Here is an 18,135-nt window from a genome sequence, read left to right on the forward strand (position 1 = left end):
GCCCGGACCATCCCAATCCCAGCAGTCACATCCACTCTGCTCAGACAATAGCTGATGAGCTGGGTCATTCCCAGCATCGCCATTTATCCGCGGTGGAATATGCGCCAGTCTCTTTGTATTAGTCTAGTGGGGTGGAAGAGCCGGTCGTCCTCGCCAGGTTTACACAGGCAGTGGACGGCTCTCAAACAAGGGCCGTGTACTATCACTACCAAACACTTCCTGGAAGATAACAGTGGTTTTGGAATGTGGTATCACAGCTAGTTTTCTTTTTCAGTCTAAACAATGAAGGCATTAAAAGATTAGTAGATTGTCAAAATAAATGATTAATTTCACCTAGCTGACCTTTTTATCCCAATAAACCTACAATAAGTGCAATAAACGACAAAGATACAAACTTAGAACAACAAGAAAAGTGCAGTTGTATTTGCTTCAAAGTGCTGTTGCAGTTTTCAAAGAGAAACTCGTTCCGCTATGTTGGAGCCAGGATAGCAAACGGGTGTGTTTTTTGAGAGTTAACTGGGTCCAACTCGCAGTGAAGGAGTAGCAAATCAATTCACAAGAAATCCAATTCATTTAATTTAGTTTCAGTCATTTGTCGAGCAACAATGTCAGACAGTTTCTTATTCAGGCTGCTTTTCTGCCTTGTATATCGTTGTTAATTAGATCATTTGTATACAGACAGAACAAGCCATTAGAATATATCACCCTAGGCTAAGGGAATTTTATTCATTATTCACAATTTTTCACATGAAACAATCATTAGTTGCATCCCTAGTACCAAGCTTTACTTGGTTTTATTTTTGTTGTTGTTTTTGATCCTTTTACCCACATTTACACATTATGAAGGCAACAGTGACAAACCCTATGCAGCACCTTATAGTGCCTTATGTTACATGTGTTATTGTTACATTTAATGTGACTGCTATTATGTTATGTGACTGCAGGGGGCGCTGCATGTTGTTCTCTATATATTTTGTATAAATGATTCTCTATAAATAAAAAAAACAAATACACTTAAAAATACAGTTAATTTGTGCAGTGGGAACAATCTCATAAAGGAAAGTGTCAGCGTTGAAGAGCAGACAAACCCCTGGCAGATATAAGTGAAGTATAAACAAACTTTTACTCATAATGGACATATTCACCTGTGTTCTCCTGGGCTCCTCTCTTGTGGGGGATGGGTAGTAATATGGAGAAGGCTTTCCAGACCCTAGAAAAAAAGAACATTCAATTGAGTGGGATGCAAATACACTTCATTACAGATCAGTGAAACAGTCTGCACTTCCCCATTGGGCAAATGTCTGTATTTAGATAGAGAAGGATCAAGAAGTGCTGAGAAATAACACCAAATAACAGAGTTGGCAACCGCTGTTCTGTTGTTGGCAAAGCCCATGGGATGGCTATTTCCGTTGGCACTATCCAATTGGTGGAATCCTGAAACTCAATTTGCATTTCGCTGTGCAACTCGTGGATTGCTGAGGCTGCGGCTCATTCTGTTTACTATGCACCCCCCCCCCCTCCCTGCTTCCGCCAATGAGCGTAGGCTGGCAAGAGCTCTCATGTGGCTGCAGTATGTCTGTGCCCACTCACTTCCCCTGTCTGCATGCTGTGACTTCCTAACAATGGCACCATTGTAGAGTGTCCACCACTGTCAGGCCAGCTCACTGTACTGCTATGCAAACCGGCTGTGAAGTGCTCTGAATTAAAATGACTGACTGTCTCAGGGCTGGCAGGCTTTAGTGGAGGTGATAAGCGGGATCTGTCTTGGCAGGGAGACCAGACGGCCATGGAATCAGCTTGGAGTGTTATGAGGGATAACAAAGATAAAGTCCTGCACGGACAGGACCAGAGGGTAGCCTGTGGTTACGGTCTGCTGCAGATAGTGGACGCTGGGTGTGGTTTAAAGACTAATAATATGCAAACTGTAAGGACCTTAAATAGCTTTCACATGTGTAAATACCTGTATATTGTTTTTTATGGATACTGTTGTCCCCTTGTTGGTTATAAAATTGCATAGTTGACTGTGACCTCTGGTAATCTCTGATGGTGTCTCTATGCTCTTTGATTCCCAGCATGGCAGGAGACGACGTGGCACTGGCAGCTGCAAAGAGAAAAACACATTTTTACAATAAATTCCAGAGGTTTTCCTGCTTCACTGGCGGAGTCTATTTCTATCCTGCTGGGTCTGTGGGAAACTAGAGCCTACCATGGTGGTTAACTGGGGACATCTGAATGTTGCTGGTGGGGAGGGTCGGCTGGGACTTGAACCGGTCTCTTTCAAGTGTTGACACAGGAGTGAGGAAATGGTTTTGGTTCCATCCATCCTGTTAGGAAGAAGAGAGACAGGAAATGTGGTGGTTTGTATTACTAGAACAGTGATTTTGTAAAACTCTAGAAAAATAACTTTTCATTGGTCACAGAGGGAGTATTTGTAAGAGTCCTTTGTTGTGTGGTCATCAGTAGGTCCGTATCAATAAAAATTACACAAGACATGTTTAAACTAGTACCACCATTTCTCATTTAAAACCTTGTATAGTGTCTCCTCTCCCTGCTAACAGGGTAACTCATGTAATGCTCATAGAAAAATAATGTTATTGACTTTTTTATTGCTACCATCGTTTCATCAGTCCCAACGTTCTTACCTTCTTATAGATGGTACGCAGATCCCGGTACAGCCACAGTGTGTTCAGCACCTGAGCAGAGGCTTTAACCACCTTCATAGAGAACCTGGAAAACAGACAAAAACATAAACATATATTTTTGAGTGTTCCCGAATCACTTAGGCCTCATTATAAATCACTCTATAAATATTACAGGACAATATGTTTGAAAGGAGAGAGTGTCCTCAGTGTTTTTAGCCTGGAACATTACTGAATATATAGCATTTCAGAAATAGCTGCTGGTCCATTATTCCACGGGGACGAAAAACCTCAATGCACACAGAACTGACTTCCCTTTGGCTACAGCTTCACCTTCTCGGAGCATTTCAATATCTGTGTGTGTGTGTGCTTGAAAGTGTAAAATGTTGTGTAAATCTCCCACTCTCCAATGTCCAGGACAGTGTGTACAGTCCATCCTCTTTGTGTGTTTGAGTAGTGCATTTGAGCATGTGCACATGTTAGCGAGGGTTTGTTTGTGTGTGTCTGCACTCTCACTTAAAAGTTTCTGAACAAATACACGCTGCTGTAGCCCACCTGTCTCCTCTGCCCTTGGTGATGTTGACCAGCTTCTCGATGCCGCCGGTGTCGGCGAGGGCCTTGGCGTTCTCCATGTTTTTGCTGGTGACCTCGTGCAGGGTGCAACAGATGGCCGCCACCGTCTCGTCCGACAGCAGGGTGGTGTTCCCCCCGGGGAGCCGGTTGACCAGGTCCCTCATCGCGTACTTCCCTGTGAGAAAAGAAGGGAGGAGTGAGGCAATGTATTTCGACATACTGTAAAGCAGGTGAAAAGAAGCTCATGCACAGAGGGAAGACATACATACATTCGAAGTATTTAATTTTCTATGTCACATAATGCAAACATTGATTTCTGTCACTGTGACCTCCACTTTATGTGCTTCTTCCTACATCGTGAATGATATAATTATTCTGCACAAGACTGCAGCGAGGTAGGCAGTTTTCCTAAATGACATTGCGTTATCATTACAAGGATGTCGGTGTGTGAGCATCCTGATGATAAAAAAAGGGTTGTTTCCCCTATCTCTCCTTCAGCAGAGCAGCCCAGCTGAAGGACGTGCATACATGCAGCATAAACTCACTCACACACACAACCAAAAGCACCTTTCACACAACACTGCAACTCCTCCCCATCTGCCTACAGGCATCACCCCTGCATTGCTGGAACTATAACTCCTCATTAATTCCACACAGAGATCACATAAAAAACGATTTTTAAAAATGTTTTATGGAACAAAGAAAGCAAGACTGAGATCAAATGGAAATAATAACCTGGAGGTTAAATGTTTAAAAAATGTTCTAGTTCCATTTCTGTATTTCATTTGAACAACAAAGATTTTAAACACATTGTTCAACAGTGTTCCTGCTGTCAGTAGCCCCATTATGCAAAGCATGAAACCGTTTTTTATGTAATGTGTTGAAAACAAATAATACAATACATGTCCACAATATTATGTGTCTAACATTGTCCTTTGTATGTCAAAAAACGTTTGATACAAGTTGTTACTGAGCAGTGAGATCAAGCATTTGTACAGCACTATTGTATAATTGTCATGATGTTATATGCCGCATCTGAGCATGTAGCAAAAGCTGCTGAGCCCAGGGGAGAAAAGCATTAATAATCTACATATTTGTGGGTCCTCTTTTTCAACTCACTCAAATCAATTACAGTGTGTGGTGTTTGAAATTGTGACTGACCTATGAGCTCTTTGTTCCTGACGTCGAGCGCCATGTTTCTGAGAGCAGTGGCAACAGAACACACCACCCTGTCGTTATCCATCCGCAGCAGTTCCACCAGGATGGGCAGTCCCTTCTCCTTACGCACTGCTGCACGGATGTATGCTGCAAACTGTAGACACACAGACACAAGCCATTCAAACTTAAAATTGATTGTTTGATGGTATACAAAATAAAGTGAGTACTTTTGTGGGTGTGCTTGGGTTCTCCACGTTACTGTACCTTCCAGTTGCCGGCTGACAGGTTCTGAAGGGATCCAGCGGCGCCCTCCAGCGTGGCGGGATTTGAACTCTCAGCCAGCAGTGTCAGGTAAGGCTTAACCACCGCAGGGTGCCACAGCATCTCTGCACCCTTGGGAGACTTGGAGAAGCCGGGGATGGGTCCCACACCGTCCCACTAAACAAACAACAACGAAAATGCTTAGTCCGGGATCTGATGCAGACTATTTCTTTTAGTTTTTCTTTAAAAAGCATCAAATGTAAAACAACTATTCATAAAAAGTGATAGAATACCTATTGTAAATAAGGCAGGGAAGGCGAAAAAAAGAAGAGTCTTATTCAAATGTAATCATAAATAGATAGTGCTACATAATAGTGCAGCAGTTTAGATGTATTTATAGTTTTAATGGGAAAGAATACCTATGATCTTGTAGCATAATGAACCATAATTCCTTGTTTTAAAGATGTTACTATACACAATGAAGCACACACAGGTTGCCACTAGATGTTTTTATATGTGTAATCTGTACCTCTTGCAACATTTTTATCAATTTCTCCTCCAGAAATGTCCATTAGGATCCAATCTCCATTAATATTGACTTAGACGTTGATTACAGTTGGACAAATCAAACTCATTGCTGATTTGAATACTGCTCATAGAACCACACTCACTGTGTCTTCCGGTGAGCCCTTTTTTTTCTTCTTCTTCTTCCTGCCCCAGCAGCTGGAATCCACTTCTTTACTGGGCGTCTCGCTGCCCAGTAAGCCGTCGAGCTCCTGCCCTTCAATGATTCGGGACGGGGGCAGCTCCAGCTCCAGGCGATACGACAGGTTCCTCAGAGTGCAAATACAGTTCTCCACAATCTGATGCCGGGCAGAAGGAGAAAGGGGTTTTGCACGGTTGTTAGCAGCGAGGTTTCTAAATCACCATGACAAAAGCTACAATACAATAAACTCTGAGCAGCACGCTATGTTATGTTATGTTGGTTATGGAACCCAAGGGTCTCCAGTTAGAAAGCATATCTTGACCAGAGCAAATTGATTTTTTCCCACGCTGTTTGAGTTCTTTGCAGACTTCTCCTGGCAGAATGTCAATGGGCATAAATGTTTTACATTAATAGGCTCAGTTCCCGGGGGAGGGGATCTCCTCTATACAGATGAGCCCCTTGAATGTATTTTTCTCTTTTAAAGTGCAGATCCAGAGTTCAGATTTAATTTATACTGATATCATTGAAACATTTATATACACTGTATACCAGATCACTGAGCTATGATCTATTGGATTCTGAAGTTTTGAGTGTATAGTTCATACATAAAGTACAATAGTTCATACATAAAGTACAATAGTTGCTGCTGAATGCAGACTGTTCAGACACAGGAAATGAAAGGATTTAAACAGGGTTAAGGGGGATTCTTCCCCAGTGCCTCATATCATGTGGCAGCATGTTTTGGCCTCGCTTAGAGTGAGTGAGTGTGTGTATGTGTGCGCGCGTGTGTGTATACCTTGCTGTCGAAGTCAGAAGTGTTCACACAGGCTTTGATGACGTAGAGCAGTGAGTCAACTAGGCCCTCACAAACTCGCATCTGTTTTCTCGCCTCCTCACCAGCTGAACTCAGGTTCCTTTCAAGAAGAACATCACACACACAAAAATAAGGTCTTTGATTTGGGGCTTGCTCAACAAACAAATGTGCACACAATACAGACAATAACAGCTGTTTGTGTGTGTGTCCCACTTCAGTGTGTAACCTGGCCTTTGCTATTCCCCTTACACCATCCATAATGCATGAAGTGTGTGCGTGTGGTCTGACTGAAGTCATTATAGGACTTTGCTGAGTAAATAAGGAATTAACAAAGTGAGCTCACCCCCCCCCCCCCCCCCCACACACACACACACACACACACACACACACACACACACACACACACACACACACACACACACACACACACACACACACACACACACACACACACACACACACACACACACACACACACACACACACACACACACACACACACACACACACACACACACACACACACACACACACACACACACACACACACACACACACACACACACACACACACACACACACACACACACACCCATTAAAGGCTTAACTTTAGATGCCTCACAATAGCTTAAAAAGAAAACTCCCTGGGAGAGAAGCTGGGAATACTACATCATTCTCTGTAATATTCTAAGTAATGATGATGACTCCAAAACAGAGATATGGGTGAAAACAAAGCTATATGAATAAACCAATTACTATTGCTTATATCATTTTTCGTTTGATATTGTACATTAAAATCATTATTCATGATACAAAACTGTTCTGATATAGTTTGTTACTCTTCATTAGTCTCTCAAATTGACTTTGTTGTGTTTATGTTTGTCACTCCAGCATTATATTATCTTACAAATCTTCAAAGACTACATTAACATAGTTATCTACAAAGGAGCCTCATCATGAGCTCATCCCCACATCGGATGTAATAGCGTGAGTTGTCCACATAGGGGTGCTAGTGCCCAGTGTGTTCTTCAGGTGGTTTACCTCAGACAGCCTGTGGTGTTCCTCAGCACCAGTGAGGAGTGGAACTTCAACTTATGGTCGTCATCGAAGGTGGAGCTGCTCCATCCAGAGTGAGGGATGATCACAGTGTTGGTCAGAGTAATTAAGGCGTCCCGGATGATTGTCATCTTGACAGTGTCGCATGACGACAGGTTCCACAGCACCCCTGTGGAGAATCACGGCACACACACACACACACACACACACACACACACACACACACACACACACACACACACACACACACACACACACACACACACACACACACACACACACACACACACACACACACACACACACACACACACACACACACACACACACACACACACACACACACACACACACACACACACACACACACACACACACACACACACACACACACACACACACACACACACACACACACACACACACACACACACACACACACAGTTAGGAACGAGCACGCAAACTCCTGGTTATGTCAGCTTTGGTTCTTAAAACAGACAAAGTAATTATTGTAGGTGACTTTAATATTCATGTTGACGATGATAAAAATAGCCTTACTGTTGCATTTAACTCTATATTAGATTCTGTTGGTTTCTGTCAGAGTGTAAATAAACCAACCCACTGTTATAATCACACTCTCGACCTTGTTCTGACTTATGGTATTGAAATTGAGCAACTATTAGTCGAACCGCATAATCCTGCTTTATCCGACCATTTCTTAGTAACTTTTGAAGTACTGTTACTAGACTACAAAGCATTAGTCAAAAGCTCTTGCAGCAGAAACCTATCTGTTAGTGCTATAGCCACATTTAAGGAAGAGATTCAACCAATACTTAACACGATAGCATGTCTGCATGTAGGGGAGGAAACTTATACAAAATGTACACCACCCCAAATTGATCATGTTGTTGATAGTGCTATAGATGCGCTGCGAATAAAATTAGACTCTGTTGCTCCTTTGAAAAAGAAGAAAATAAAACAACATAGATTAGCTCCATGGCATAATGCCGAAACCCGCAAAATAAAGCAAAAGTCTAGACAACTTGAAAGGATATGGCGTTCCACTAAACTTGAAGAATCTCGTTTAATTTGGCATATTACTCTCAATGAATATAAGAAAGCACTGCGTAAAGCGAGAGCAGCCTACTACTCTTCATTAATAGATGAGAATAAGAATAATGCAAGATTTCTTTTCAGCACTGTAGCCAGGCTGACAGAGAGCCACAGCTCGATTGAGCCTTCTATTCCCTTAGCACTCAGTAGTAATGATTTTATGTGCTTTTTTAACGATAAAATTGTTACTCTTAGAAACAAAATTAATGACCTCTTGCCTTCGACCAGTATAGTGTTATCAACAGCTCCCGGAATCGTAAGTTCTAATATTACACTAGATAGTAAACTAGAATGCTTTTCAGCCATTAACCTTGAACAATTACATTCAATGATTCTCTCTTCTAAACCATCAACGTGTATGTTAGACCCAATTCCAACTAAGCTGTTGAAGGAAGTTTTTCCATTAATTAGCACTTCTTTATTAAATATTATGAATATGTCTTTATTATCAGGCTATGTTCCACAATCATTCAAAGTAGCAGTGATAAAACCGCTTCTTAAAAAGCACAACCTCGATCCAGAGGTTTTAGCCAACTATAGACCTATTTCTAATCTTCCGTTCCTCTCAAAAATCCTTGAGAAAGCGGTCGCAAAACAGTTGTGTGATTACTTAAAAAACAATGATTTATTTGAAGATTTTCAGTCTGGCTTTAGAACACATCATAGCACAGAGACAGCTCTGGTTAAAGTCACAAATGATATTCTAATAGCCTCAGACAAGGGACTTGTCTCTATTCTTGTTTTGCTCGATCTTAGTGCTGCATTTGATACTATCGACCATGATATCCTATTGCAAAGACTAGAGCACTTAGTTGGCATACAGGGAACTGCTTTAGGCTGGTTTAGGTCCTATCTATCTGAACGCTCTCAGTTTGTACGTGTTAACGATGAATCTTCCACGCCAACCAAAGTTAGCCATGGAGTGCCACAGGGCTCAGTGCTCGGACCTATTTTGTTCACATTATATATGCTTCCGTTAGGCAATATTATAAGGAATCATTCTGTAAACTTTCATTGTTATGCGGATGATACTCAACTATATTTATCAATCAAGCCTGATGAAATTAATCATCTAAATAAAATTCAAGACTGCCTTAAGGACTTAAAAACGTGGATGACCTTAAACTTTTTGATGTTAAACACGACCAAAACTGAAGTTATTGTACTTGGCCCGAAGAATCTACGAAACAAATTATCTAAAGACATACTAACTATGGATGGCATTAATTTGGCCTCCAGTGAGACTGTAAGGAATCTTGGTGTTATATTTGATCAGGATTTATCCTTTAACGCCCACATAAAATCAATTTCAAGGACCGCCTACTTCCATCTACGTAACATTGCAAAAATCAGGCATATCTTGCCTCAAAACGATGCAGAGAAACTAGTCCATGCATTTGTTACTTCTAGGCTGGATTATTGTAACTCTTTATTATCAGGGAGTACCAAGAAGTCAATCAAGTCGCTTCAGCTGATTCAAAATGCTGCGGCTCGTGTACTAACCAGAGTTAGGAAAAGGGACCACATTACTCCTGTTCTGGCTGCCTTACACTGGCTCCCTATAGAACACAGGATAGAATTTAAAATTCTTCTTCTCGCCTACAAAGCCCTTAATGGGCAGGCGCCATCTTACCTTAAAGAACTAATTATACCCTACTGTCCTACTAGGGCATTGCGTTCCAAGAATGCAGGGTTGTTGGTTGTTCCTAGAATCTTTAAAAGTACAATGGGAGCCAGAGCCTTTTCTTATCAAGCTCCACATTTGTGGAATCAGCTTCCAGTTTGTGTTCGGGCGGCAGACACCCTATCCGTTTTTAAGAGTGCGCTTAAAGAGCCTGTGACACGGTTTTCTCCCATCATCCAAACCCATCAATTTGAGTACATATTGTCCCCTTGAAAATCGTTACTGAACTGATTTTGGATATTTGTACTTTGATAACCATTAATCTGCCTTCAATGTTGACAATTTTCTGGATCTTCTCGCGGATTCTTCAAGTCCCGCCAAATGATGGGTGACGTCATTGCGGGCACAGCGCTCAAGCTGCACCGTCCAGGATCCCAGCATCTGCATGTAAACCTTTATATATATACAGTCAGATGTAAACGCACGATGGTGCACACAGCAGCAAGCTCAGACAGCGATGACAGGTTAATGTTGAACGTGTCTGAGAGCTCATATGAGGCTGAAGGATCGGTTTATGTTGTATCTGTTAGAAGTTTAGGAATGAGGTGCGTCAATATGGGCGATCATATGGTCATGTAGCCAGTGGTGGACTGGGACTAAAAATCATCCCGGGACTCTCGACCGGCCCACTTCGGTACCGCTAATAAATTGTCAACGGGGGGAGCGGGGGATGTAAAATACAAATATAATGTATAATGTCTGTGTCTTTGACATTAGCGCTGCTCGCCACCTGTGCCCTGTACTACGAAGCCAGTTGAACAGACCCTGGATATGTTTGAGTAACAAACAAACTAACAACAAACTAACAAACGAGATCTCGCTAAGCGGTCCTACGACGCTGGTTATCAACTCGGTAAATCAAGCCAGGGTTTCTCTCTCCAGCTGAGAGCGCGTTCACGTCTAAAACACGAGTGGATCTGACTTTAATTACATTTGTCTCGAGTGTTTCGTCAACATAATGTGTTAAATAATACTTCTGCATCCAGTTTGTGACACTGTGAGTGTTGCACGGCCAGATGAGGCTGGAGAAGCTGACTCAGATAAGGAAATATATGATATATTATGATTATTATATGATCGATGATCTGATTGATGATGTAATATGAATGATAAGTGCGACACGTCGACGTCTTCTCTGCATACGGCAGTTTAAACTGTATTTTCTTTATCCTGTAATATGACTTGAGAGATTTAAACTCCGCACACTGAGTTGATCTCTTTTCTATAGACGCCGGAGGCGGGCAGCGTCAGGTAAAAGAAGTTATTTAGCCTTCTCAAACCTGAGCCTCACGCGCCGCCTATGGGGGATGTGCTAGTTACTTATACGACCGGCCCACTTCGGTACCGACCCATCGGGATTCGTCCCGATGGCCAGTCCGCCACTGCACCCAGCCCACGTAAACTGTCAACGGGGGGAGCCTCGCTGCGGGGAAACGGTGGACCTAGTGTCCCGATCGGAGTGGGAATAATAATAATAATCCGTGCATTGTATCCATTAATTTCCCCAACATTGTGGTAAAAAACCACACGTTTAATCCACGTTGGTGTACTACAACTACAAAAAGCATCGGTTTGTTTTCTCATCAGTAAATGCAGACCGGCTCAAACAAACGATTTTTAATCATCATCCTCACTCATCATTTAATGTATCATATGTTCGCCGAATTGACATGAAAGCACTAATAAATGTAGTTTCATCCACTTGAGTTTATAACCACAAAAATAATCGATTTGTTTTTATATCACATCCGACGGGAGGAAATTCAGCAGCTCTCACTCCCGATTTTTAATCCTAATGTAATCATCATCTTCACCACGATCATTTATGTTTATGTCGCCGAATTGACATGAAAGCACTGACAAATATGAATATACTGTAGTCAACTTCATTAAAACGTTATTAACGTGCCTAAACTCAGTAATTCACCATTTCTACGCATGACACAACACACTTTGTCCGTGTTTGGCTCTCGAAGCGTTCCCGCATTGACGTCACTTCCGGCTTCCCCCAAAACTTCAAAATGAGTGAAGGAATTTCCCCGCGATGTTCGAAATTATTGATATTTAACGAAACGGTATCGCTTTTTCTTTTTTAAACTGACGGTTCGAGATTACTAGTAGCCCAATATTTCATTGCACAACAGTTGTTGGGATGGTGTCACAGGCTCTTTAAGACCTTCCTTTTTGATAAAGCTTATAGTTAGGGCTGATTAGATTCAGCCCCTAGTTTTGCTGATATAGGCTTAGTTTGTCGGGGGACATCTTACTTCTTCCTTCTCTCTGTCTATACCCGTGTACACTCATGTTCCGATTAACCCAGCTTCCCCAAATGTCTTTCTTTTTGGTGTCTATATACACTGGGATCCGGAGTCATGGATGATCCTGCAGTCCTGTGTCCTGGATCGCGAGCGCTGGATCTTGAGCCGTGGCTGTGGTCCTGGATCATAGGTCCTGGATGGATATCCTTGTGGATTCATCTTCCTAATATACACACATGCATTTCCAAACATTTGGACTACCTATGTTGCAAATGTATTATCTTTTCAATTTACACACGGCATCTATTGCACGTCTGTCCGTCCTGGGAGAGGGATCCCTCCTCTGTTGCTCTCCCTGAGGTTTCTCCCATTTTTCCCTTTAAACTGGGTTTTCTTTGGAAGTTTTTCCTTGTACGATGTGAGGGTCTAAGGACAGAGGGTGTCGTATTGTCATACTGATATTCTGTACACACTGTGAAGACCACTGAGACAAATGTAACATTTGTGATATTGGGCTATATAAATAAACATTGATTGATTGATTGATTGATTGATTAATAGCTCAGTGTGTGTAGAACAACAAGCAGGGACACACGCACACACACAAACAATGTACAAATGAAACAACAGCTCGAGCATCAAGGCATTCACATCAACTTTCATCTGAGTCGAATGTCCTCAGGGCGAAGATTATTTACTTTAGGCGGGGGGAAAGAAAGAGAAGAGAAGAGATCCATATGGCATAGACTTAGTCGTTTTAAATGAAGTATAAATAATGTAAAAGGATTTGGAAATCATGCCATCACTTCACTCAATTCAAAATACTTAGGGTAACCACTGATAATCATGCACAGTCCGGGCAGCCTTTGATGCTGCATCTGTCAAGGATTAGCCAGCATGTAGCATGTTCTTCTAATTAGATGCCTCTCGCTGCTAGGCTTATGCTGAGGCACAGGCTGACTTGTGCAGGGCACCAGCAACCTCGGTTGGGGGTGGGGGGGGCTAACGCAGCACGTGCTGGAATCCAGTGTAAAGCCCCGGGGCTAAATACATGATACAAGGCTAATGCTTAAAGATGCTGCTTCAACAAAACTAGAGTGCATGTGCAGTATGTGTGTTCAGTAGTCCAAATGTAGTAGCTTCATGACCTTTCTACTATGTTTGTGTCCAATGTTGCGATACTACTTCTAACCTTATTTAAATGTATAATAAAGTACATGACTTACAGAGAAGGGAAAGCTATCAAACTAAACTCTGTATGTGTTTGTCTTGTATACAGCGACATCTCAACGGGAGCTAAATAATGATTGGCTTGTCTGGCTTCCTTCTAACTTCACATTTTATTTTTTTCTCAGCACGCTGTTCCCCTTCCCTCTAATTGAACCGATGGAGAAGATAATAGTCTATAATACAACCCAGGAGCCCAATTCAGACATACTGCTGACAAGAAGCTATAAAGAGAGAAAAGTGTCTGCCAAGCAGCGTCTCTTCGAGTCATTTAATCAAGAGACAATTTGCTTACTATTATCCTTACTAACACACACATCAAAGCGTTTTTTTAAACCCATTACAATATTTTATTTATTTCGACACAATATCAAAACAAATCAAGTGATATTTGGCTCTTGGAAGTTAACATATAGATCTTGCCAGTGGTGGCTGCATAGCGAGACACTAGCATCAGGCGGGGCTAACAGCTCTGCTCTGCTCATGCAGCGGGAAACATTTCTATAAAATCCTTCTGTCGTGATCTGCTCTTCCCTGTGTTTGCCTTTCTCACGGGATACTCACACACACACACACACACACACACACACACACACACACACACACACACACACACACACACACACACACACACACACACACACACACACACACACACACACACACACACACACACACACACACACACACACACACACACACACACACACACACACACACACACACACACACACACACACACACACACACACACACACACACACACACACACACACACAAAATCAACAGGCACATTCACTGAGGTGTGACTGACATTGCTGTCATTGCTGCTACACTAGCGGCAATATGTCATATCTGACAGAATACATGTCTGTATGTGTGTGTGTGTGTGTGTGTGTGTGTGTGTGTGTGTGTGTGTGTGTGTGTGTGTGTGTGTGTGTGTGTGTGTGTGTGTGTGTGTGGACAACAGTGTATTTGCTCATGTTCTCAGGTGCCTTAGTCTGGCTTTGAAACATCGACCCAATGTAAACAGTGTTGTGACAAACCGGGCCAATAGTCAATCCGGAGAGCAAGAGGGAGAGACTCTATACAGAACTAGAGAAAATACATAAGCTGGTCAAATGTATCTAACAGCTGTTGAAGTATTGATCCAAGGGCTAACTCAAGGGAAAACTAGATGGACATTCTGCCTGACTTGAGGTAGCTCAGCTGTGGTGCTTTCTGGGGCTTTGATGCTCAATTTCAGATTCAGAACTGATTTTTCAAGAGTGACCAGTCCAAGAAGGCAGCATGGACAATGTCTCAACATTAAGCAATAAACAATAAAGCAGAAAAATACAATTGTCTACAAATGAATGAGCACAATATTTAGTTAATAAGCAATATAAAAAGCAGTTATAGTGTATAAAACAGGCCATTTTTCCCTTGTTTTTTTATCTGTGTCCTCTGCCACAAGCAACACTGCAGGCTGTCAACACCGGGCACAGAGCCAACTGTACGTATAAAAATCACAGTGCAGAGTGCAACTTTTTACTAGACATACTCTCATACATATTACGAGCACATAAAGAGGTTGCTTAAACAGATTCATTGAGGCACAAAAATGTGAGGCTGAATTACAGAAAGAGATTCATGATAAGGTATATCATCTTGCAAAGGTGCAGAATGATATGTATTTTTATGACATTTTTGATTTCATTGGATACTTGATAGTAAAAAACACAGGGCATGATGGGAAAGAGAGGTCTTTAAGAGACAACAAGGGGTGGTAACCCTTATACAAACGGCATCCAAATATTTGGAGCATATACAGCCAGCTGATTTTATATTCACTTATTTTTTCAGGCTATTCTACCAACATCCCAACATGGTCTTAACCCGCTACTTAGCTTGTAAATGTCTGTATGTGCATGTGTCTGTGCACATTACCAGCCTAAATTAAATTGCCGTTGTGTATTTATAAAGTTGCATTGAATTAAAAGGTTATGCTGTAATAATGACAATGACTCCAAACTAAAATGGTTTTGTGTGTCAATCAGTCAAAAACACATTTACCATGGCACATGCCTGCAGTTTCTCCATGCTTCTAGTATATGTGCCTAACAAAGCTACACAATAGACACACACTGTTAAATGTCTGTTTCCTTATATCTTGTCTTAAATATTTGTCCTTTGCTGTGATGCAAGCAACATTTCAGACTTGATCCGACAATAAAGTCTAATGGTATTAGACAATTAAACTTATATAGAAGAAGAAGAATTGGGGAGGGATGAAACCCTGCACACATGCACACAGCACACATGCACACAGCACACACAGTGAAATGTGTTCTCTGCTTTTAACCCATCCTAGTACCAGGAGTCTAGTACTAGGAGCAATGGGCAGCTATTGTACAGCGCCCGGGGAGCAATGGGAGTGAGGGGGGAAGGGGGATGTCCGGTGCCTTGCTCGAGGGCACCACGGCAGGGCAGGAGGTGAACTGGGACCTCTCTAAGTAGAAGTCCACACTCCATATTTTAAGTCTGATCGGGGACTTGAACCGGCGACCCTACGGCTCACAGTCCAAGCCCCTAAAAGGTCTGACCGCTTCTTTCATCCGACCCTTCAACCACAAGTCAGCATATCATTGACTCTGTCAGGTGCATTAACTTGGTGGGCCATCAATTCATTCTTTGAAAATCATTCAAAAAACCTCCCAATTTATTAACCTTTCATATATTTAGGAGCTGAACTGAAAACGTGTCAATGCTGCATGGACTAAACCTCACACATAGTGCATAGTTTGAGAACCAAAATAATTGTCAATGTACTACATATAGAGTTCACCAGTTCCTAGACAATTAGGTTTTTAGGTTTTTATTGGAACAAATAATATATCATCTCCTGAAGAGCAGGACTGTGGCAGAATGAAATACAAGAACCACAATGATAACATAGTGTTACAGTTGCTGCCGACTAAAAAATCGTATTGAATTGGCATGTTCGCAGATGACATCAAAAACAGCACTGCAGGCAAATACCAGCAGACTTGCTGCAACTCGTACTCTGCACACCAGAAAGTGAAATTATAGAAACAAAGAGAACACAAGCTACGCTACTGTAGTTATAGATACGGATGATGAAAGGATGGTGAATAAGCACGGCTTCAAGTACTACTTTACATGTAAGAGAAGACGAGAGGTTTCTTAAGGTCCTCTTCTAACAAAACTAGATCCAGATATTTGACTTTTCCAACAACAGATGAGGAATTTAGACATGGCGCTGAGTGGACTCCAACCAAACTGATTGAGAGACTCATATGAGGGGTTTATTTAAAAAAATATTTTTCTGCAAGACCAATAAATGTGTCTTTAAACAAATTGAGTTGCATTTAAGGCAACACAATGACTCCAACAAGTTCAAACACAATACAAACGGGAGTAAGAGTAGTGGAGTTTGCCAAAGTGGAGCCACGATAATAATAATAATAATAATAATAATAATACATGGGACTTTTATAGCGCTTTTCATGAAACTCAAAGACGCTTTGACAGAGAATTAAGAAAAAAAAGACAAGAAAAAAAAAAAAAAAAAAAAAAAGATAACAAAGAAATACAAAAAGAGATAAACAAAACAGAAAATAGGGGGGGAGGGGGGTGGTCAGTGGTTGAATGCAGTGTTGAACAGGTGGGTTTTGAGTGATGTTTTGAATGCTGTGAGGGAGGAAGAATCTCTGATGGATTGGGGTAGTGAGTTCCAGAGGGTGGGTGCAGAAACGGAGAAGGCTCTGCCGCCCCAGGATTTGAGGTTGGTCCGGGTGGGGAGGGACAGGAGGTTGGCAGTAGCAGAGCGGAGGGAGCGAGTGGGAGTGTGTCTGTGGAGGAGGTCAGTCAGGTAGGATGGGGCCAGGTTATGGAGGGCTTTGTATGTCATCAGGAGGATCTTGTACTGAATTCTCTGGGGGATGGGGAGCCAGTGGAGCTTGATGAGGATGGGTGTAATGTGTTCACGGATTCGGGTGTGGGTGAGTAGACGGGCGGCGGAGTTCTGGATATATTGAAGTTTTTTGAGGATTTTTGCAGGTGAACCGTAGAGGAGGCTGTTGCAATAGTCCAGATGGGAGGTGATGAAGGCGTGGATGAGGGTTTCGGCAGCAGTGGGAGAGAGGGATGGACGTAGACGGGTGATGTTTTTGAGGTGGAAGAAGGCTGTCTTTGTGATCTGTTTGATGTATTTGTTGTAGGAGAGGGTTTGGTCAAATATGATGTCTAGGTTCCGGATGTGAGGGGAGGTTTGAACTGGGAAGCCGTCTATGTTGAGGGTGAAGTTATGGATAGGTGTGGTGAGCTTGTTTTGTCCAATGATTATTATTTCAGATTTATCGCAGTTGAGTTTCAGGTAGTTAAGTTGGAGCCAGGATTTTATTTCAGTGATGCAGTTTGTCAGGATGGAGTGGGTAGCAGTGGAGATGGACTTGGTGGAGATGAGAAGCTGGATGTCGTCGGCAAAGCAGTGGAATTGAAGTCCATGACGGCGGATTATGTGACCAAGGGGAAGCAGGTAAAGGATGAAGAGGAGGGGGCCGAGAACTGAACCTTGAGGGACACCTTGGGGGAGAGGAGCGGTGGGGGATTTGCAGTTATTGATGTAGATGAACTGGTTTCTG

General features: G+C 42.2%; 1 protein-coding gene across 2 annotated transcripts in view; it reads right to left on the reverse strand.

Moving 5' to 3' along the window:
* The window catches only part of pkp4 (plakophilin 4), a 102,184-nt gene that overhangs the window by 2,279 nt on the left and 81,770 nt on the right, over positions 1–18,135 (reverse strand). For both annotated transcript variants that reach the window (XM_034109693.2, XM_034109695.2), the window contains 10 exons: positions 7,193–7,376; positions 6,134–6,251; positions 5,303–5,494; positions 4,635–4,808; positions 4,374–4,524; positions 3,195–3,387; positions 2,643–2,727; positions 2,207–2,324; positions 1,961–2,101; positions 1,146–1,210 (listed from right to left, as the gene is read on the reverse strand). In XM_034109693.2, coding sequence (XP_033965584.1) covers positions 1,146–1,210; positions 1,961–2,101; positions 2,207–2,324; positions 2,643–2,727; positions 3,195–3,387; positions 4,374–4,524; positions 4,635–4,808; positions 5,303–5,494; positions 6,134–6,251; positions 7,193–7,376 — 1,421 coding nt within the window. The remainder of the gene's footprint in view (positions 1–1,145; positions 1,211–1,960; positions 2,102–2,206; positions 2,325–2,642; positions 2,728–3,194; positions 3,388–4,373; positions 4,525–4,634; positions 4,809–5,302; positions 5,495–6,133; positions 6,252–7,192; positions 7,377–18,135) is intronic.

Source organism: Pseudochaenichthys georgianus, chromosome 21 (assembly GCF_902827115.2).
Source record: "Pseudochaenichthys georgianus chromosome 21, fPseGeo1.2, whole genome shotgun sequence".
NCBI classification, from domain to species: domain Eukaryota; kingdom Metazoa; phylum Chordata; class Actinopteri; order Perciformes; family Channichthyidae; genus Pseudochaenichthys; species Pseudochaenichthys georgianus.